We start from the raw sequence: 23,584 nt of genomic DNA, 5'->3' as shown, positions 1-23,584 counted from the left end.
ATACTGTTTCCAACTGATCATTTTTCTTCTTTTGAGCTGGAATCTCATCATTTTGCCTAAACACTCTTGATTTTGGAGATGCAGACTGGATGCCGCTGTTTGCCTCCTAGAGGGGACAGCTGTGCGACAGAGCTGAGAAACTTTAATTAATTAAATCTACAGCACCTTTACTTGTCTATCTTTATGCGAGAATCCATGCTAGCTGACTCTTGTGACTGCTGCTATGCTGACAGAAACGTGAACCGTGTCCCGGGAGGAGCTGGTATGTGGGCCTGAGTGAAGAGGACTCACGCAAGCACAGTGCACTGACCAGCTGATATAGTTATTTGGATTTTAATCCTCCTTTCAGCGTTAAAGCTACACTGCTGCTCACAGTGTCAAAGCACCCTCGGAGGAATCTCCATTGCTGAGTTAATTAAAATGTTAATTGTTTTCTGTTATTTGCTTTATCCACTTGCAAGTGGCACAGTTGTAGAGATAGACAATGTCAGTCTGTTGGGTTGAGACGAAAAGATCTCTTCTAACTATTCATTGTATTGTCATGAATTTCATTTACTTTCATGTTCCCCTGAGAAGGAATCTTATTGGCTTTGGTGTCCCTTCCTCTTTCCTGCATGAACGTTTGGTTAATTGATATTAAATATGCGATGCACACCTCTGTTACCTCCATAGGAGATAAACTGTGTTTTTCAGTCCTAGCTTTTACTGAGGAACTCTTTTACATGAGGCAACACTTTTTAAAGCAATGCTCATTAGTAGCATCCTTCTTAAGTAGGCTTTTAAAAACTCAGTGTACAGTACAGCGTCTGGGTTAACTGTCCCAGACACCATTATTTCAGCAAATTATAAATACCTGTCTAGCCATAATTTTGGGATCATACTTTTTCAAAACTACACAACATCTTCTTAACTAACCTTGTATTTTGGATCGTGTCATCCCAGACATTCTCTTGGCTGCAGTTTCGGCAGTTTTATGTATTCTTCCTGCCGCATTATCACAGTCGCCTTTGTCAACTGGAGAAATTGCAGATGTTACTCCTCGCTGAATGATCCTTGAGTACTTTTATTGAAAACCCTTTGTTTCTAAGAGAGTACCACTGCGCCAGTATTATCCTAAGAATGCCTGATTTGAAGTGGTACAAATATTTGTTGAGCCAATCATGTGGCAGCAATTGCATTATAGTCATGTATACACGGTTAAGATAACCCCTTGAAGGTCAAACTGAGCATCAGAATGGAAAAGAAAGGTAATTGAAGAGATTTTGAATGTAGCACAGTTGTTGGTTCCAGACAGGATGATCTCTGAGTATTTTAGAAACTGATGATCTACTGTGATTTTCTGCACAGTAATTCCTACTGTTTCCAGAGAAGAGTAAAATATTTCCAGAGAGCAAGACCAATGCATGACATTATCACGTCAAAATAGACCAAAATCTCTGAGTAACGTTTCCAGAAACTTGTTGAATTGATGTTATAACTAGCATATAGGCCGTCACAGGCCCGGCCTGGTATTAACAAGGTGTACCTTGTTAAAAGTCGGCTCATTTGTATGTGTTAATTAGCCAAACTTTACTAACTACCAAAATAGAACCGGTGTTTAGTTTTCATCTTTATGCACAAACTCTAGCAGTGCTTTAAAGTTTGGTGATTTGGAACCACTTCAGCCAGAATAAGCTAAACGTTAGCTTCTGTAGATGTCAGCTAGCTGACTTGTTTACATGTACCTGCTGACAAAACCCACTCTCAGTAAGTGCCTCTTTTTGATGGATATCTGGACTCTATCTTGATTTAAAGATAAGGTTTAACAGTTGTACGTTTTTAAAACCCTTAAATTGTCAGCGTTGCCTCAGCGGGTTTTTTTACTCCGAGTGTGCTATTACATTAGGCTTATCAAGCAAATTGGCATACTTTTTCTTACAACGTCATCATTAAAATCACAGCTTTAATTAATGACTAAATATCTGTTGGTAATAGCTCATTAGCAAAAGGTAGCAAATCAAAATGGCAAACTAAGACCGTAAACATGGTAAATATCAGTAAACACTGACATTTGTGAGCATGTTTCGTACAATAACATTAGAACTGGGGCAAAAACACTTCTATGCTACAGACTTTTCAGCCTCTTTTAAAATGGTACACCAACATGCTAAACTGAAATGTTAGACATTTCAGAGAGTACTTTTGCACTTATGAAGAGGCTTTTCAGAAGCACACCAAACTGTACCAAATTTCTTAAATCTGTGGATATGGCCACACTTGGGGACTTGCAGCTACTCACACTTTGCATTGTGGGCAGATAATAAAATTATAGAGGTAGTAAAAAAAGAATGTGGCTGTAGCGGGAGAGGGAATAATAAAAAGTGAAGCAGGAGGTTGAGAGAGCGCTAGTTAAGGCTGTTTGGGTAGCTTAGCGTGGTCACTGACCTGCAGTTAATCAGGTCCTTGTGCTGTGCTTGTGGGAATGCCTTGCATGTGGTAACAGCTTGGGAAAACAGGCTTGTTATGGACGGCCTGGCAGGGGGAGTTCTTTGTTTTCAACCCTGATGGGGAGAAATCCATGGTTTCACCCAGTGCGCTTTCACTCAGGGATAGGGAGGGAGTGGAGGCCAGTTTCTGTTTGCTATAACTTTGGGGGTCCATTACTTACTCCAGAACTTGGCACTGACACGATGAGGACTGTGATTTAAGAGCTAAAGAAACAAATGAAGCCCTTTCTTTAGACGTGAACAGAAAAGACTAAAGCCTGAAGAATAATTTGAGCAGTGAGTGAGAGCTGGTTTTGTTTCCTTCAGCAGTACTAAAAGGGAAGGTTCCATAAGAGAGCCCGTTTGTTCTTGCAAAAGATTAAACATGCCATGGCTGAATGCTATTTAACACTTGTGTTAGTTGCGTTACTGATTATTCAGTAGGCTATTTGCAGCAACCAAGCTCTTAACATAACTTTTTAAACCAGTTAAACCAGTTGTTTGAAGCATTTACAAATTCAGATACATTTACTTTATTAAGAACCGTTAAAGTGAAAGTTAAAACATTTTCAAACCCTCCCAATGAGAACTGTAACAACTTAACCTTTTAACCTCACATTTACTGAAATGATTAACTAAATGAGAAAGCAGCAAAGTCACAAACATGCATAATTTAAAGGAAACACTCCTTACTACTATAAATACATTTTTTAAAAAACTGTTGAAATACACAGTGGAAAAGTATTTGACCTCGTCCTGATCATCAAGCAAAATGTAAAATTAGACAAAGATAACCTGAGTAAATACAAAATGTTGTTTTTAAATGATGATTTAATAATTAATTAATTAAAATAAATCTATCCAAACCTACTTGGCACTAAGCATAGCTGGACTGGCCATCGGGCATACCGGGCATTTGCTGGAGTTATTCTGTCTTTACGCTGTCAGCTGCCTCTTCTTCGCTCATTCTTTCCCCTCCCTCTCCTGTTTCTACTTCAATGAACACGATCATGAAACTGATCAATGATCAGCTGATCAGCTTTTCTCTCTTGTTTGTTTTTCGCCCACTTTGCGCCAGAAAGAGGAAACCAGCGGATGTCGTGTTAAACAACAGCTGCACGTTTAAGCTTGATCAGCTGTTGTTAGAATTTATTTAATATTAATTTCAAGTATCAGCTGGTGTTGGCTGGAGCCACAGCTGTTAAGCTGCTGGTCATGATATCGGTTTGGATATGTGGTGAGAGGGAAACGTGAAGATGAAGCCAGGAGATGTCCTTACTGAATCATCAGAGCTGAACAGGTGACAGGGACATCTCTGGGGACATCTCAGGCCTTCCATGGTATGCAGGCCTATCTCCCCCCACCACTTCCCCTGCCACTGGCAGACGCCCTCGGACATCGGTGCGTTCTTTGTGTCCGGGGGTGGGCGTCCAGGTACACACCGGCTTACTCCTTGGTGGCTCCTTATCGGGGGCTGGAGCCTGGGGCTCGCTCGGGCCACTTCGGGGGTGGGGTGCCCTCGGCCTCTCGGCCTGGGGCTCGGTCACTCTGGTGCAGCTGGCTGCCGGCGGAGCTCACGGGCACGTCACTGCAACCCCCCCTGGCTTCTGCTCCACGGCTGCTGAGTGACCCCTCATCTGGGACTCTCCTCAGCTCTTTCTGGGACAGTGGCACGGCTGCCCCTCTGTTGGTCTTCCTTGGTCTCTTGTGTTCTGGGGGCCTCTGGATGTCTGGAGTCTTGATCTCCTCCATACATGCTGCATGCCCTGGAGGACAGGGCTGTGGCCTCCCACACCCTCTAGCAGATCATTACATGAAGGAACCTTTTAAATACAAGCACGCTCATGCTCACAGATGTACACACGGGTGCTCACACACACAAACTACACCCTTTTTGGCTCCTACCTGAAAGCACACTGTGCGCTGTCGATATTACGTGCTGCACAATAATGTTTAATATTTAGTATTTACTGTTATATTCCCATATATCATCGTGATGTTGTTTATTGTATTGCTCTCGTTTTCTTCTGCTTGTGTTCTTTTTTTCTTTCTCAACAGGTGATTCAGGTGATCGATATATGTATTTTTTTGTCTGCTTATTCAGTTGGTCTTTGTTTTTTTTGCCCTTTATCCTCGTCCCTCTTCTCCACTGTTTTTTTTTTTTTTTTTTTTTTTTTTTCCCCTCTCCCTTTCTCCCTTTTCTTTTCCTCATTCAAGTCTGTCCCGTATCTAGCAAGTGAAAATAAAAAATAAATAAATAAACAATAAAAGGTGAATCAAATGGACCATTACGGCAAGGCTGGGATGTCAATTTGGTAAAGTAAATCCGTTGGGCATCTTTCCTCGCCTTTAGACAATAATTCTGATGGCAAAAGAACCAAATGGGACAGGCAAAAAAAAAAGAAAAAGGAAAAAAAGAGCTGAACAGGTGATGGAGAAACGGGTTTACCTTTTAGGTGACATGAATGAGTTAAAGGGAAGTTATGAACTGTTTCTGAGAGACAAATAACACCAGGATCCTTTTTTTATGTAGCTGACAGCTGGTAACTGTGCAGGGGCGGATCTAGCAAAGTTTTGCCAGGGGGGCCAGGTAGGGCATTAACAGGGAAAAGGGGGCACAAAGAAATACGTTCTTATTCTCATTTAAAATGTCTCACTTTTATTAAATAATTATGTGAAGATTACAACCAAAGTTTTTATCTGACGTAAAATGTATAGAAATCATACATATACCAACAAGACAGTGTACATCACTTTCACAACAGCATCTGTTTTCATTCAAAGGCTTTATGGCTTTTCCTGTAATACCTGGGGGGCCGTTCTCTAGTCAAAATGCCCGGGCCAATTTTTTTTTGTCCCAGTCCAGCCCTGGCCCTAAGTGAAAAAGCAACTGTTCCCGGAATCTAATAACTGGTTGTGCTACTTTGACAGGAACAACTGCAATCGAGCATTTGCAATAACTGACTGAGTCTTTCACATCACTGTGGAGGAACTTTGGCCACCAGATTCAGGCCATGAACTGATGGCTGGATTTAATCTTTCAGGATTTTCTGGTAGAGAGCAGAGTCCAGGGGTCCATCAGTTTTAACAAAGCACCTCAGCCCATTATACTACCATGATGTTCTTTTTATGAAATGCTGTTAGTTTTATGGCAGGACTCATACCTTCCCAAAATGTTGTCTTGTCTGTACACAGAATATTATTTCCAGTCTTGGGGACCATCAAGATGTTTTCTGCCAAATGTGAGACAAGCCTGTGTGGTTTTCACCTTGGAACTGTCCCATGGATACTATTTTTGCCCAGTCTTGTAGATCATGGTGTGATAGGTTGCTTTTTGAGATTTTCTTTTTTTAGACTACTTTACTTTGTCAGACAGGTTCTATGTAAATGATTCTTTGATTCACTGGGTCTGGTTGTAGTTAGGCCTGTGTCATGTGTTGCTGTGTGGCATCCAGAGGTGTGGACCCAATATGCGGGACTCAGATGGAGAACTGAACCTGACAGCAGCTTTATTGCTGAATATGCAGGAAACAAGGATACAAGAAACTTAAACTGAACACACCAGGGAACACAGGTGAACTAAATCAGGCTAACGAGCAAAACTTAGCACAACACACATAGGACGAGAGGCAGGAAACAAGCTCCAGACACACAAACTTGATCCAGGGAAGAAAGTAAACAAATGGAGACAAGACTGAGGGGACACGGCACTAAAGCGACTGGACACGGAGAAACCAGACAGACAAGGGGACACGGCTGGAGAAACAGACAGGGACCATGTGAAATAAAAAAACAGGTCAGTCAAGGAAGGACACGAGACCATAAGCTGATGAAGTAAACAGGAAACAGAAATGCAGACTAGACACAGACAAAAGTAAACAAATACAGAGACGGAGACTGAACACAAACAGACAGAGAAACAACCAAGGAAACAAGACTAAGACAGAGTGGACAAAAAAGGGAACTGACTCAACCAAAACAGGGACTAAAAACTAGAATTATAAGCACTGGGTGGAAAAATACTAAACACCAAAGCACTAGGCAAATAAAAAGTTATCATTATAAGTAATAATCACATAAATCCAGAAGCGAATCAAAAACTCACAGATTCTAACAGTCTATGTGTAGCTCTTGAAATAATTTAATTCACCTTTTCAAAACATAAAGTGAATCACAGTTCATTCATGATTTAATGAGAGCGGCAGACTACTTCATCACATAGGGTCAGGTTGGTCTGGATAGCTTTCCCCCCTTAATAAATCAAATCATCATTTAAAAACTGCATTTTGTATTTACAGGGGTTTGTGTTTGTCTAATATTAACAATTCATTGATCTTAAATTTAAGTGTGACAAATGTGCATTTAAAAAAAAAAAAAAATACAGAAGGAAAGAAAATAAAAGATGAAGTGGGCAGTTTTCACACTCTGAGCCCTCTGTGGGTCTCTCATATTTGAACCTTCTGAATGAGAGTGGAAAAACTGCTGTGTTTTCTGCTTTGTAAACAGAAGCTGCTTTGTAAATCCACAGCTTCAGCCTGAGCTGTGGATTTATTTTCATTCCCAGTTACTTCTGCCATTAATGAATTATTTAGTCTTAGATAAGTCTTAAAGTCTGTTATGTTACAATAAAGGGCCTTTAAACTTTGCAATGCGTTTTTTCTTTATTGATTATATGGCCCGATCCTTTCAGTTCCACAGCTAAGTAGTGATATATGCTTACTATCTAAGGCACCACTGAAATTGTGAATCTTGCATCTCCAGTGATGTTAATAGCGAGGAAACACTAATACGAGCAATACAGCTGGACAAACATTTTCACAAGCTTTCCATACTCCAGCTGTTATAGCAGCTTTCATTCCTGCTGCCTTTTGGCCTGCTCCTGCCCCCGGAGAGAAGTAAATCTACAAACTATCATGACTGAATTGCATCTCATTGATCAGCTTTCTTTTAAACTTACAGCGGTTTATTCACCCTAAAGAAAACAGATAAATACTGCTAAATGATAAAGTCATGGTTTTTTAGATGATCCATGAACGCTTGACTCACACGCCAAAAGCACCGGTCATTTTTTCCAAGGTTTGTATATAAAACACAGCCCAAGGTTTTGGATATAAGAAAAGATGCGTTGAGCATATTTTTCCAAGTATTTGTTCAAGGTCAGTTTTCAACTAAATAAGATGGCTGAATGAAAGGCAGGCATTTTTTAAAACCAGCAAACACTCTCAAGCTCCCAAAAATCTCAAAGGATAAACAGAAAAGGACTGAATAAAGCAGATAAACACGAAAGCAACTATAAAGTCACATTTTTAAAAAATGAGTTGATGACATCTAAGTACTGAGACACATAAAAAACACAATATTTTACAATATTTCTGAAATTATTTGAAGATGGAGTGATATTTTAGTCATGCTAGCATCTAAGGCCCTAATCACAGAGGCCTACAGATCAGTCTGTGACCATCTAATAGGGGAAAATGCAACCAGTTGGCAAGCAGCTGGTGGGAGTTGCTAGTGTTAAATTGATTACAATGCTATACCAAAAACCTAGTTTTGATTGCTTTCACTAGCAGTTTGCTGTAGTTACGGCAGTTTGGGTGTAAGATGGCAGCTTGTCTGTAAACACAAATTGCTTGCTAAGTGCTTGTGAAACTGTAAATGTGTCGCAAATTGGAAACGGACACCATTCACCTTCAAAGTCAAAGCTACACCTGTTGCAATGTATTGGTTTCGGCGCTGACGTGGAACTTTTACTCTGGAGGTGAACGTTCTACATTTCTGGTTTCCACCACACTTTTTCAAATTTCACTACCATTTACAGAGTAAATAGTGAGTGCTTGCAGACAAGTCAGCATCTTTCATGCAAACCACAGGTAACCACAATTATCTGCTAGCAACCAGAGCAATCACAACAAGGTATTTGATAGAACACCCTCTACCAAAAACCTGATTTCAGTGAATCAGGGAATAAATTTTTTTTCCTTAACAACCAAAGGTTTCCAAAAGGTCGCCAAACACTCTCTAGGCCTAAGTGACTGATGGGTAAGCTAGCTAGGCATGCTAAAGCTGCAGAAATGGCACATACTACAGTTCTGAAAATGTAAACAGTGGATTAGGTTGAGTTAAGTCTCCGATGTCTTTGTGTGGGTTTTTTAAAAAGGCATATCCTGTGTTATCCTCTTAATTTTCATTTACTCTAATATGAGGCTCAGTGGATTGCATGGATGTAATGAACATTTAGTCTCCCTAGTTATAAAGGGGGGGGGGGGGGAGTTCTTGAGGAAATGGTGTGCGGACAGATTTGTTTGCTTTCACTGTCAGCGCTGCTGGCTTACTGATTTGCTTTGCAGGAAGAAATTAGCAAATAATAAAACAGGCGATTTAAAAAGAACAGGCAGGATATCACTGTGTTTACAGGTCCAAAGGCTGATTGCTGTATGTAGCTGAAGTAAAAAGATGAGAAGTGCCTTATTTTTTTAAAATGTTATTTTAGTATTGTTTTAAAACTCTTTTATGCAATATCAAAATTAGCGACTTTTGATCAGTTTCCACCATCACAGTGTCTTAAAGCATGTTCAATCATCCAGGTAAGTAAATCCCAAAAGGTTGATTCTGTTCACCTGGTCGTTGCATTTTCAGTGTGAGAAATGTTTCGTCACTCATCCAGGTGACTTCTTCAGTTTCAGCTGACTGAAGGTTTCCCCAACCTTATGAACAGTACACGGCACAATGACTGAATGACTGAAACTGACAATTTGCATATTAATGATCAAGGAGCTGACCTCACAGCCCATTGTTCAGTCAGAGGGCTAGTTTCAGTTATTGTGCAAATGTACTGTTTAAAAGGTTATAAGTTAAAAGTAATTAGAAATATCACATAGCAGAGTAGCCACATGTGATTTAATTTTTTTACACCTATTAGTAATGCTGATGAATATATGGTTCATATGCAGTCAGTTTTAAAATGAGGTTCAAATGTGTTTTGCAGCTCCACACAGAACTTGTTGGGCAAAAGTTACTCAATAATTGTTCTTTTGATAGTAACGGTTGTTGACCCCAGGATATGTCTCTACACTCCTTACATGGAATGACACAAAATTTTGTAGACCCTTTATGGCTTATTGTCACATTTGTAATGCCTCTGGCTGAATGTCATGAAGTGTACTTTAGAGGTGATCCCTTTTGCTTCATCTAGGTCAGACTTTTGATCAAAACCGATGAGATTCACATCAAACACGGGCAATGATGTCTTGAGCTTTTCACTGAAGTTAATGCATGTAGCATGCTAACAGTACGTACTCAGAACCCAGAGTTCACTTCATAAATCCACTACAGACTCACATGCATAATTTGTGACTCTCCATAGGGTAGTTTTGTCTTAATTCAAACTGCTAATTGTGTACTTATTGGAAATGATAACAACACACTAGCTGCTGCATTTAGCAAACATTTAACACTTGTCAATCTACTGACCAAACTCGTTAGATATTCAGTGTTGAAGGTTAAGTTTGTGTGCATAAACTTTAAACAGCAGCACTTCAAGCCCTTATAGAAATCTTCTTCTGTCAGTCTTGATGCATAAACATAGTAAACATTATATTGTTTGCGTGGGTTCTCTGCAGGTACTCTGGCTTCCTCCCACAGTCCAAAGGCATGCAGTTAGTGGAGTTCGGTTAATTGGTAACTCTAAAGTTGTGAATGTGAGTGCGAATGGTTGTCTGTCTTTATGTGTTAGCCCTGCGACAGACTAGCGACCTGTCCAGGTGGTACCCTGCCTCTTGCCCTAAAGCAGAATGGATGGATGGATCAATCTGTAAGCACTGTCATTTTGTGCTAAGCATTTCACTTAAAGCATTACACTGTCATTTGTCTAAAATTTCATAAAAGTATGCCCCGTGAACAGTGTTGGGGAGTAACGGAATACATGTACCACCGTTACGTATTTAAAATACAAAATATGAGCAACTGTATTCCGTTACAGTTACCGTTTAAAAAGGTGGTATTTAGAATACAGTTACTTTGTTGAAATAAATGGATTACACGGCGGTACTTCCCTGTTTCATATTGTGGTGGGTTAGGCCTGTTTGGGTTCTGTTTGATAGCTGTGTTCTGTTGTTCCAGGTGGCATCGTTACGGTTGCCATGGTTACAGGGTGACGCTCTCTCTCTCTGTGTTTCCTGGGTGAGAGAGGCCTTTTTGTTGTTGTTGTGCTAAGCTAATAGGCAGAATGCTACAGGTATAGCTCTATAGAATGTAGCATCATAGGCAGTGTAGTCTGTGCTGCAGGGAGAATGGACTGCCATACACGTTATGTGTCTGTGAGCGAGGGAGGGAGAAAAAGGAAAAGTAGAGCTGTCATCGAGCAAAAACGGGAGCTGGAAGCATGTAAATATAATAATAACCACTGCAGCCAAGAAGAGTGCCTGACGAGCCCAGTTGTAAGTAAGCTATTAAGACTCGACTGTACACCGTGTTCGTGTTTTCCTCCAAAAACAATAAGTTCCGCCTCTCTCTGTCTCTCGCTAGCAAAGTTGACCCAGACAACAAAGTAAAGTTATTTTTCGGCTACGAGCCCGACACAGAACCCACCGTATTAGCCAGAGGTCCCTTTACTACGGTTCGGAGCCGCGGACCTTCAGTAACAGTAATATATCACAGCAATAGTACATTCATGTAGTTGTAAACAGCATGATAATATATTAAGTAATCCAAAGTATTCCGAATACGTTACTCTCATTGAGTAACGTAACGGAATACGTTACAGAATACATTTTGGGGCATGTAATGGAATGCATTTTAAAAGTAACCTTTCCAACACTGCCCGTGAAGCTTGAATCACTAAATAACTGTCAGGAAAAAAAATCATACTGGAGTGTTTATTGAACCTTCTGACAAAAAAGAAAGAAATGAAATATCAGTTTGTATATGTGACTTTTAATTTCAGTATCAGTTTTACTGCATCTGGCTGTTGTGCAATCTATTGCCCAAAAATGTAATGTGCAATTAATTTAGGTTTTGTTGATGATGATTTAGAGGTCTCAAACACTGACATAAACTCCTGTATCAAATATAATATGTTTGGCATTAGAGTTAAGGAACTTGGGAAAACAGATGTGCCCTTATGAACCTGATTAAACTGATCAAACAATAGGCATGTATGTGAAGACAAGCTGAACTTAAGTTGCTGATGATGCATTTGCACAGTGTCAACCAGAGTCATGCATGCATTAACAGCTCTGTTTTGTGAATGTGTGTATTCTCCAGGGCTTCATGAAAATGAGGACATACGCGTGATGATGGCAGGTTCCAGCATGCTGAAAGTTCGGTCTACAAGTTGGCAAAGGAACCGAAGCATGCGGCTGCTGGAGGACGGACTCACCGTGTGGTGCGAGTCCAAGAGCTCCCGCAAAGGCAAAGCCCAGCAGACATGTAAGTTTGTCTGAAATCCAGCTTTATGGTCAGAGTACTCTGTAAGGAGAGCTCAGTGTGGGGCGGGGTGGGGGGCTGGCTTGAGCAGACATCATGACCTAACGAAGAGGAGAAGTGAGCTAGTTATGAATAGGAGTTGAGGAGGAAAAGGAGCTTTGATTGTGAGCATGAGTGAACTAATACGATAAATAGAAAGGAAACGTAAGTAATGGAAGAGTATACGTGAGAACAGCGCAAACTGAATTATATTTATTTAAAGCAAGGAGTCCAATAGAAACTGAGATGTGATTCAGTGCACTCATTCAGCCTGCACATTGTTTGGGGTTGTTGAGCTGCTTTATCTTGGCTCTGTCCTCTGCCCTCTCCCCTACTTTGCCCATTTAAAGACAGTTCTAGTTTCTCTGGTAACTGAGCAGGGTAATCATGTAATCTGTAGTGGTTATGACTTACCAATTCAAGCTTCCTAATATACATTTAATAGTCTTACTGACACTTAGACCTCCGACAGAAATGGTCATGAGCTCTTTGATGGGATCAGTTTATAATTTACCAGCGCATAAAACTGGATTTAGCTTCTGAGACTGAAAAGTAAAGCCAGTGCAGAAATTTCTTAAATGTGCATTTATTCCTTTAGTTTCAGAAAGCATTAAGATTATTTGAAAGTCCTCAATAGAACATTATGGTATCAGTAGCCTAATTTAAGTATTATTTAACAGAAAAAGCATGGTATGCTTCAGGGTGTGACTAACTTGTGATAGGCCCTTTAAATATCACTCCAGTGATTGTTTGACATGTGGAAGGAGGGTGTTGCTGCTCTCTAGAAAGTCAACACAGAGGAAACATGCCTGTAGGTTACCCTGGTTGAGAGTGGTAGGTCGAAATTCCCCCGTGTTTGAATGTTTCACCTTGAAAAACAAACGTCAAGCTAATGATCAATGTCCAAGCTTAATTCAATTGAGTGTTTTCTGTTATAGCGGGTAAACAAAACTGATATTACATAGAATCCTATAGACTCAACTCCCGCTTATGCAAGTTTGGGCCTGTTATCACTCTTTGCACAAACTCCTTAAGGTTATGTACACAAGGTGAAAAACAAGATAAGTTATAGTTGGAGGTTTGCAAGTTGCTTAAGGGTAAAGTTCAACTGCAAAAGCAGATGAGATTGTTTTGGGGTTTTTTTGCTGTTAATATTTATTTTCAATTCTTTTAGCAATTGGACCTCCTTGAGTACCTAAAGCATCTTTTGCAAAGCACAATTTTCAGTAATAAAATAGTGGGGGAAGAAGTTAGTAGACTTTATACTTAATTTCACAGCTCATCCATTATATTATGTAATGTTATTATAATGCTTTGCTTTTCAGCCCACTGTTTTAAACAACTAGTCATGTAGTAGCTATATTAGGATGTTGTGCCAAAGCACACAGGGGGAAAGATAGTAATGTCTTTTATCTAGTTATTCAGGGAATCAATTCATGGATGTCAGCACAGTATGTAGGACACAAATCTTGTTCAGAGCGCAACTCTTCTGTCACGGCATCAGAGGGTTGGACTGATGGCCTAAATTCCCGAAGCACAATTCCTGGAAGAGTTAATGAAAGTAAAAGAGCAAAAGAGACTTCGCAGCAGCATCTGTTCAGTCTCCCATTCCAGTTAGGTCTTTGTAGCTAATTCTTTCTGTTGAAATGAAAATTTACTTCAAGGTGGAAAGCTTTGAGCACGTAATATGAGATCAGCTTTGTTTTCTCCCCTGACCTTCGGCTCTCCCACCTCTGTGCTGTTTGTGCTCTCCACCCTTATGTTAGAATGCAGTTTAATCCTAACCCTTCCCGTCTCACAGCGTGTGTGGTTGGGCAGGTTTGTGGGTCAATGGGTGTGAAGGCCGTTTTGATTGTGCCAGCCATGCCGCAAATAGACACATAGCGGCCGAGCTGCAGCATGTAACACTCCATAGACTGATGACATCAAGCAGCGTGAGAACAGAGTGACCACTTAAGACACTGGCAGGCTGCTGAGGACCAAATCTCTGTACGGGATAAAGGTCTGGCTCTCTTCCCTCTTTCTAGTCTCCCAGGTCTGATTTGATCTAATGTCTGAAGTTCAGGGTTGCGTGTGATCCTGGCGTAATATACACCACCTAAAACTTCACACTACACATAGGCACACACCCACATGTATATGTTACTTTTACCATGGCTCCGAGATGACCACAAAGGAAGAATGCGGAGTAATTTCGAAGAGGTGGATTGAGAGGCTTTTATGACCTCTAGCAAGAGAATTAGGTTATTGTCAGAGAATACTTCTTGCCCAGCAGGCATCTCAGTGCAGAAGCAGAAGAGCTCCTGTGCTGAATAAAGTTCTAGTGTTAGAATAAACTAGGAGACACTGTGCGTTAGTGTCAGCCTGTTTCCTCCCCTTGTTTATAGTTGTAAATCTGAGGTTTTTACCCGGGCCAAAAATGAAGACTTGCAGTGCAGTGCACTTATGCTCTTTAAGGATGTTGAATTGTTGAGATTCAAAATGCAAAAATGCATATGCATATTTTTTTGGGGGAAAAAGTAAATAAAAAAAAATAACGTAAATCCTATATTTCCTTACTAAAGTACAAAGAGCATATAAAATGTTAAAACTTGCAATGCTTATGAATTTTTAAGTTTTGAAGCCAACCCCTTGTGAATATGGGAGTTTCTTCTTCTTCTACTTCTACTTCTACTTCTACTGCTTCTTCTTCTACTACTTCTTCTTTGGAATGCCAAAAGCTTTTAATGACTCACTGGTCTGAACTGTGAACAGACTGGATTTACAACCGGCTGTGATGTTGTGCAGAATGCAGAATATGTTTGCTACTGTCATGCTAAAATAAACAAGACCTTGTTGCTGGTTATTTATATTCTTTTTAGGCGTGGTCCTTTGGGTGCAGATATGTTTTGGGGCTGTCTTAATATTATGATGATGCAATGTATCGTACATCCAGCTGCTCCTTTATTTCCCACACCCCTCCCATTTATCCCAGGTTGGAGCTGGCAATAGGACGCTACTTTTGACCCCTGGTGGTTGGGTTTTGTGTTTCCTCCTGATTGTGAACATGTAGGGCAAATGTGCTATTTGCTGCGCTACGGAAAATGTATTTACGGTAAATGAGAAATCCCTTAATTATTTTTTACTTTTAGATTAAGGAAATAGCCCATTTGAACTTTCCTGAATATAATAATTTTCTTGGTAATTCTTAGTCAGGCAGGTGGAGAGCCGCTGCAGGTGGCATCCACACAACCTTTTGAAAAGTAATAATAAATAAATAAAACTTTGAATAAATAGGTTTTAATTTTATAGGGAGGGGGGGGGGCACAAGACAAGATTTCATTTAAATACTTTTACTGAAAACATTCATATATATTTTACACTATACTTTATCTGATACTGAATGGCCTCTAGCAGCACAGTTAGATTTCTTTTTTTCATGTCTCATACTTTAAATGAAGCCTGATTCTTAAGCTGTCAGTACAGGAACCTCACACTGAAGGTCTAAGTCATTACTCTCGTGTCATTTTTTTATTTGTTTGTTTTGAAATTAGTCTGCTGGCGAACATGTGTGGATCCCAATATGTTTCACAGTCTCATTAATGTGTCACTCGCATTCTCTAAAAACGCCTCACACTTGACCTTTAGCTGCTTCTTGTGCAACCGTGGTCTCCTGCTGAAGCAGTTTACTCATCGATATTATCGCTCCTGTCCCAGTTGCAGTGACGGAGGTGGAGTGTGTGTGTGAAGGCTACCAGTCGGAGGCACTGAGGCGGCTGTCTGGAACCCTACCAGAGAACCAGTGCTTCACAGTGGTCTTCAAAGGAGCCAGGAAGAGCCTGGACCTGAAGTGCCCCACTGCAGAGGAAGCTCAGCACTGGGTGCGAGGTCTCCGCATGTTAAAGGAGCGAGTGGCCAGAATGAGTCAGAAGGAAAAACTGGACCAATATCCTGCCCAATTTCCAATATGCTAGAATAAATATAGCGTAGCTGAGGCAGCATTGCTATGGTGACTGACTCTGCTTTCACATGTACCGTCCTACGTACACAGCATAACTAAGGTGAGAGGTAATTGCTCGACAAAAAAGCCCTGTCTAAATATAGGCCTGCTATCACTCTTAATTATAATCTCTCATAGCCAGAGGAAAATAGCAGTTTATGTTCAGGTAGAGTATAAGATCTTCCCCGCTGCTCTGTTTGTTTCTCATTTTGTTTTCATTGTGAAATAAAACTCATGTCAAGTAAAGCAAATGCTTTTCACTTTATGTGGCTGTGCAAGGACACCATAAACTGTCCACAGGTTAAAAAAATTGACATTGAATTGTAAAAGGCTTTTGCTTTAATGGTCCAACACAATGTGAAAAGCACTAAATGCATAAAGATGAGTCAGTTGCTGATAGTTATCGTGTCAAAAGGCTATAGTATTATCAGTCTGGAAAAACACTAAGAGACAATTTCAGTATCTGTTTTGGAAGATAATGCTTTACTTGACTCAGTTTCAAATCAAATTCATGTACCGAATATGCATTTTGTCCTTTTGAGTATGAAAAGAAAAAATAGAGACCCTTTCAATAACAGCAGGATAGAATAAAAAAAGAGATCAAATATAAGCAAAAGGAGGTTTAGCAAAAATAATCTCCCTTGGGAAAAGAGCAGGTATTAAGTGGATTTATAACAAATAAAACCCAGTAACATCCCACATAAAAGTACCGTCTTAACAGTTTGACTCTATGCCTTAGTCTTGCTTGATTTCTTAACTCCCTACACTTGGATTCGAGGGTACCTCAAGCGAGCAGATCAGAACAACGACGGCAAGATGAGCTACGATGAGGTCAAACGGCTGCTGCTGATGATCAACATTGACGTGAGCGAGCAATATGCCCGCTGCTTATTCAAGGTCAGAGTCATGTGATGTTTTAGTACCTGTATGCTCATTAAACTGCAGCACTGAGTGCAAAGAAGTGAGGGAAGTACAGAGCTGTAGAGCTGTTGCTATCTGGTTAAGGAGGTATCATTTTACTCGGACACCCTGGAGTCCAGAGTCTGTGTTCAATTACCAACCCCAGCAGCAAGCCAACCACCGGCCTCACTCCACATCTTTACCCCCTCCCTCTTATCTTCCCCACAACAAATCACGAGCCATTTATTTCTTTTTTGTGCAGGGATTACTACCTGCTATGTCCCTCACTTCACTATTATAGCAGAATTGTTAGTGTCATTCTTCTTCTCTGTGCAGCTTACAGTGCAGAGAAGCATGTTTTCAATGTAGGTGCGCACAGCTGCGTTGACTTATTATAGAGGTGCTTTTCCCACAGGGAGTTTGATGCACTCCCAAAATAAAAGCGAACAGCCTTTGATATTGTCTATTTTCTTCTCTGTGTGTTCACTTTCTTGGCTCTTTTTAACACACACCTTTTCTGTGCATCTCAGCGGTGTGACCAATCCGGCGATGGCCGCCTGGATCATACAGAAATTGAAGAGTTCTGCAGGGAGCTGCTGCGACGGCCTGAGCTAGATGCCGTGTTTAGACACTATTCAAGTAAAGGTAGTGTGCTCTCCACTGCTGAGCTGCGTGATTTCCTGGGAGACCAAGGGGAGGACGCGTCGCTGGATCATGCTCGAAGTCTTATACTCACCTATGAGCTCAATGACCGGGGTAAGTTGTAAAAGCACTCATTAAAGGACTCAAAGGAGGAACCCAAAATATTTATATATAAATACATTCTGAATGGGACTTTTGATGCCGTCTCCATACAAAAGAAATAGCGATTTAGCCTATCACCATAAAATCTGAGGCACAATCCTGCTGCTGTGCAAAAAAAGCAATCCACCAGTGAGAGCTCTTTGTTTTAAGAAAGAAAAGTTGTGCTTTGTTTCACTTTTCTTATCACTGAGTTATTATAATTCAGCCACAATAACAGTGCTGATTATACTGTATGTGCACTCGCTAACCATTTTATTAGGTATGCCTTCTTAGTACCTGTTTCGGCCTCCTTCTATGTAGCATTGATTCAAGAATGTTCAGGAAACAATCCTCATTTGTCATGACATCACACAGTTCCTGCAGATCTGTCAGCTGCACATCCAAAATAGAAATCTCTCCTTCCACCACATCCTAAAGGTGCTCTTTTGGTGACTTTGAGTACAGTGAACTCATTGTCATGCTCAAGAAACAGTCTGACATGATCTGAGATTTGTGACGTAAAGAGGCATAAAGGGATATAAGTATTGTGTTTGAGAGAAACATATTACAGAAAAAAAAGCTATTTATTTATTTTAATCTTCTGTCCCTCGTAATGGACATGGGGTCATGTTTGATTACAGAATGAATGATATTGGTTCCATTTTTGGTGGATTTCTGGAAAAAAAAAAGAAGGAAACAAATCTGAGCATTAAAACATAATTTTAACATGTAACCTATCAACATCACGCTTTTTATTAAACTTCATTCTGTACACCTAATACTCACCTCAACCGGGGTTTTTAGGTCTCATCACCCAAAGCATTAATCGTGATCAGGAATGGTATGACAAAGAGGCTCCTTGCACGAGTTCCTTAGATTGCATTATATTTATCTATTAAAATATAGATTTAGTGTGCATATAACTCTACACTCTAAAAAAAGCCTTGTAAACCTTGTATGTTTATAAGAGGTCTACATGAAACGGTACATTTGGAGCCTAGGTTATCTGAGTTGTGCCTGTTTGTAATTTGTTTATCTGTCTCTGGTTTGTGCACACCAACATTGTTTTTTTTTTTTTTTCTAAAACCTGGTTATCTATTTTCAGAGGCCCACCTGTTTGGTGGTTGTGGCCAGTGTTGTCCTGTTTACATGTCTCATGCTAAAAAACAACTTCAGCCTAATTTTGGTGTTATTTAAACTGATTTGAACTAATTGTTGAATACAGGAAAAGTAAAGCTGAATGCATTTCTACCATTTTATATATCATTAATTATGTAAATCAACAGGATAAAAGAAGAAATCAAACTTTAAGCAACTCTAGGTCTGATTCCCTTTCCACAATTTTGAGCTTTCTTCCTCCCTCTGTCTTCTGCTATCTAAATGATGGACATGAAAACGTGAGGTGGTAAGTTCTGCTGTCCACTGTAAAGGAAACTGAATAAAAGTTTTGTTTATGAAAAGAGTAAAATTACTAAACATATCAGAGTTGATACTCTTAAACTGAGGAAATCTTTTAATTTTCTTTTAGCAATAATGTCATAACATCTGTTAAAAAAATCACTTAAACTGCCCTGTGGTCATAAAATATGGAAGCTACAGTTCCCGTCATTTCAAGAAGGAAGTCCAGGTGTTCTGTTTGCCCTATTCCTCCAAATGTGGCATTAATAAAAATATATCCTCTTCACAGTACAGTAGGACTCATATAGATTGCATGAATGGCGCTTGGTGTAGAGGTCTTAGACTAATGCCCTTCAAGGAGGACAAAAATTAATTGCTGGGTCAAAGGAGGATATAAAAAATAAATAAATAAATAAAGTAAAATAACTAAGCAAGTACAACAGTAGCACAACACAAGCTGAGATAAATCACTGAACTAGGGCTGTGCGATATGACCAAAATCTCATATCAGATAAGAATTCTATTGTCCCGATAACGATATAAATCACAAAAATGTAACATTTTCTGTAAATTCTGTGAATCTCGGGCAGCTCGACTTGCGTGAAGTGTTTCCAGCTGCGCGTCGTGTACCCGGAGTCGAGTGTTTTAACCGATGTATGAAACTATACATTTTTAGACATAAGTTGTAACGGCCGCCGTTTTCTTTGTGAGTATTTATTACATGGCGTGCTGCGGGGAAAAGCCTGTTCTAACGTTTGAGTCTAAGGTTTGTTTTTTAGCACCTGGCGGCTCTATTTTTAATTCTCATCCGTAAATAATCTGCTCTTTCACGTGATTCAGTTTATTTTGAAAAGTCTCAACAGGATCTTGAGTTTTATTGTGAAAGGTTTATGTGGAACATAAACAAGCAGACACGCGATGGTTTTACCGTTGTTGTTGCTAACTACAACACATAAAAACAGGCGCTTGTCCTCTGTAGTGTGGTTATATTAAAATATAAAAGAAAGAGAGAACTTTAAGAAATTAATATAGCCACTACAGTGACCATCAAAACAATGAAAAAAATATTGCCGTAAAGAGTTTATTTTGCGACACCACGAAACAAACGATAGCGTAAAATGAAATGATAGACGTTTTTATATCGTCATCTGATATATATTGTTATATCGAACAGCCCTACGCTGAACTACTTGAGTTCTGCTCCAGTTACTGTTTGTAATGCCAAACTAAGTAAGGATGTTCCAGTCAATCCATCTATTTCTTTAACCGTTTAACCATTTAAGGGGGGTGGAGCCTATCCCAGCTGTCATTTGGGAAAAGGCAGACTACACCCTGGATTGGTCAGTACAACTAATTCCCTTGACAATAATTACTGTAAACAAGAAATAATATTAACCACAGGAATAATGTAGTTATGAGTCAACTGTTTGACAGAATTTAGTTTCAAATTAAGACAAGAAATTATTCCTTAGATTGGATATATATATATATATTTAGTAGAATATAACTCTAAAAAAGTTTTATAAACCTCTTATGTTCAAGAGTTCTCAATAAGGTCTCAATAAAAAAAATAGTACATTTGCAGCCTAGGTTATCTGAGTTGTGCCGGTTTGTGATTTGTTTATCTGTCTCTGGTTTGTGCACACCAACATTGGTTTTATTTCTAAAACTTAGTTATCTATTTTCAGAGGCCCACCTGTTAGGTGGTTGTGACCAGTGTTGTCCTGTTTTAATGTTACATGCTAAAAACCAAGTGCACCCTAATTTTGTTGTCATTTAAACTGAATTGAATTCAACAGATTGTTAAAGACAGGAAAAGTCAAGTTTAATGCACTTATAGCATAATATATATTATTAATTATGTAAATCAACAGCATAAAAGAAGAAATAATACTTCTGGCAACTCTAGGTCTGATTCCCTTTCCACAGTTTTGAGCTTTCTTCCTCATGCTGTCCTCTGCTTCCTAAATGATACACATAGGCTGATATGTTATGCCATTTCATGTCTTCCATGTATCCCTGCTTTCTTTTAACTTGTTTAAAGCCCTTCATTATCCTGTTAAATCCACTTAAAGATTACAAATTGATGGAAATAAAATACCATTTATTGCAGCTCAGAAGAACCTGCTCATGACACAAAATGGTTTCACCATGTACATGCTGTCTCTGGAGAATGATGTCTTCAACCCTAACCATGCCAGAGTTTACCAGGACATGACCCACCCCCTGGCCCATTACTTCATCTCCTCGTCACACAACACTTACCTTACCAAGGACCAAGTCACCGGTGCGAGCAGCACTGAGCCGTACATGAGGTATTGTGACAGAGAAGAATGCAACATTGGCCCTCAGTCAGTCTGGTGAGATATGTGCCCGAGGTTTCAAATGAATAAATCTGTCACTGTCAGGGCTCTAATTCAGGGCTGCCGCTGTGTGGAGCTAGACTGCTGGGATGGAGATAAAGGTGAACCTATCATCTACCACGGGCACACACTCACCTCCAAAGTGCCCTTTAAGGAAGTCATTGAAACCATCGGTCAGTATGCCTTCAAGGTAAGACATTTTGTAGCTTTCACTCATGGAAATATGCAGTTATGCGTTGTGCTTACAGCTGTGCCAACCCACTGCACTTCTTTTGGTTATACACCTGACTCTGAGGCTATCCTGTAGTATTTTGTATAGTATTATAGTCTTGGGCTTTGCATTGCTATAATGTTATCTAATTGCATTTTAATGGCTTAGCCTGTGTTTCTCCCTGCAGACGTCCCCATACCCTCTAATCCTGTCCTTGGAGAATCACTGTTCTGTGGAGCAGCAGGCTGTCATGGACAAACACCTCCGTAGTATCCTGGGCAAAAAACTGCTCCCCAAGCCTCTCAGTGACCAGCCACTGAGGGACCTGCCTTCTCCCGAAGTACAACAACCACACGCACAGAAGCACAGCTGGACCCATTTGCTTTTCTAATAAAGTAATTTATTCCAATGGCATTCCTTGCAGGAGCTTAAGGGGCGTATTTTGGTAAAAGGAAAGAAACACACTCCTCACCTGGGTGAGCTGTCAAAGAACAGCAGCTGCACCAGCTTCTCTTCGAGCTCTGAAGATGAACTAGCCAGCAGCATTAAAAGCACACCCATGAAGGATCCTGCAATGGTCAGTTCAAGAAAGGCTCGTTATTGAGTCGTGGAAGCTGTTAACACAAACGCTTTAGTTAATTGACCAATTTTTTTCCTTGCATTGCCTTTTCCAGGTCCGTTCGAAACTGTGCCCCGAGCTATCCGACCTGGTGGTTTACTGCAAGAGTGTCCCCTTCCGTGGGTTTGGAAATGTGTCTGAAAAACCGCCAAATGAAATGTCTTCTTTCTCTGAAAACGATGCCCTCAAGCACATCAAAGAGTCTGGTACAATAGTGGAGATAATTGCATCTTGACATCAGATAGAGAAATTCAAAAAGTTTGCCAGCATCGTGTCTTTTGTGCAGCTGGTTCTACAGAAAATATAATTAGCCCTCAACGTATCATGGCTTGTGGATTTCTGTCTTTTCATTTACAGGGAAGCTTTTTGTAAGACACAACAGCAGGCAGCTGAGCCGGATCTACCCTTGTGGCCAGCGCCTTCAATCATCCAACTATGATCCTCAGGAAATGTGGAACTGTGGATGCCAGCTGGGTTGGTACTCCACACTGAAAGCTATGCTGCTGTTCAGATGGAAGCAAAAAAAATGTTTTTTAAAACCCCAGAGACGTGTTTTATTTCTGTAAACTTACTGTCATGTCACATGTAACCTGCTGACATCTCTAATTCCGTTAATTTAATCCCGTGTCCCTCCACTTTCCTCTTTCTGCCGTTAAGTGGCTCTAAACTTCCAGACGGCTGGGGAGCAAATGGACCTGAACCAGGGCCGCTTCCTCGCAAATGGTCGCTGTGGATACGTCCTCAAACCCAGCTTCCTGTGCAGTCCCACATCCAACTTTAACCCAGAAAACACGGGAGGAGGCCCCGGTCATACCCCGACTCAGCTGACTATACGAGTGAGTAACTGTTACTAAGGCTCACATTTACAGGGGGAAAGGAACATTTTAGATAGATAGATAGATACACAAAAATCCAAAGAATTTAAATTCATCATGAATATATTTTTAAAGCATATAGATTTTAATAACCACAATATATGTGATGAAGTTTTTCCAAAGTTTCGTTCAGATGTGCCTACCTGTTAAGGAGGAGATAGACATTATAGTAAGATTTCTGTACCGCTGTTCTAAACTTAACATAAAAAGTAAGGAAATTAGTGTTTGGTTGACTATTTCTTTGTGGTAACAATACTTCTTGGTAATAAATCTTGTATACCACTGGAAGGATACCACATTTGTAAGGAAAATGCATTTGTGGGTTGAGCAGTAGTGTTGAGAATGTGGGTTGCACTCATGAAAAACTTGCCAAATCTTCTCTGCCAACGCCAAACAGCTTATTCTGTTAATAACTCTTGTTTGGTGTCATTTGTTGGATTGGATAATTGAATTCTGAAGAAACAAGACATATTTGTAGTTTAACAGCAGTAAATGCTGGTTGAAAAATGTCATCCCATCCCACAGCAGT

At 40.1% G+C, this 23,584-nt stretch overlaps 1 protein-coding gene across 5 annotated transcripts in view; it reads left to right on the top strand.

Moving 5' to 3' along the window:
• plcd3a (phospholipase C, delta 3a) overlaps positions 1-23,584 on the top strand; it is a 33,183-nt gene that overhangs the window by 7,143 nt on the left and 2,456 nt on the right. For 3 of the 5 annotated variants that reach the window (XM_085156326.1, XM_085156322.1, XM_085156324.1), the window contains exons 2-12: positions 11,727-11,891; positions 15,624-15,852; positions 16,674-16,803; positions 17,337-17,562; positions 21,101-21,302; positions 21,396-21,540; positions 21,749-21,901; positions 21,986-22,138; positions 22,236-22,386; positions 22,538-22,654; positions 22,838-23,016. In XM_085156326.1, coding sequence (XP_085012452.1) covers positions 11,756-11,891; positions 15,624-15,852; positions 16,674-16,803; positions 17,337-17,562; positions 21,101-21,302; positions 21,396-21,540; positions 21,749-21,901; positions 21,986-22,138; positions 22,236-22,386; positions 22,538-22,654; positions 22,838-23,016 — 1,821 coding nt within the window. In that variant the 5' untranslated portion in view covers positions 11,727-11,755. Of the gene's footprint in view, positions 1-4,795; positions 6,262-10,717; positions 10,901-11,726; positions 11,892-15,623; positions 15,853-16,673; positions 16,804-17,336; positions 17,563-21,100; positions 21,303-21,395; positions 21,541-21,748; positions 21,902-21,985; positions 22,139-22,235; positions 22,387-22,537; positions 22,655-22,837; positions 23,017-23,584 lie in introns of those variants that run through there. The other 2 variants (XM_085156325.1, XM_085156327.1) reach the window with 2 other exon arrangements.

This window comes from Neolamprologus multifasciatus, chromosome 4, assembly GCF_963576455.1.
Source record: "Neolamprologus multifasciatus chromosome 4, fNeoMul1.2, whole genome shotgun sequence".
Taxonomy (NCBI): domain Eukaryota; kingdom Metazoa; phylum Chordata; class Actinopteri; order Cichliformes; family Cichlidae; genus Neolamprologus; species Neolamprologus multifasciatus.
Note: the sequence above shows the minus strand (reverse complement) of the source record. Positions and strands in the feature narration are given on the sequence as shown.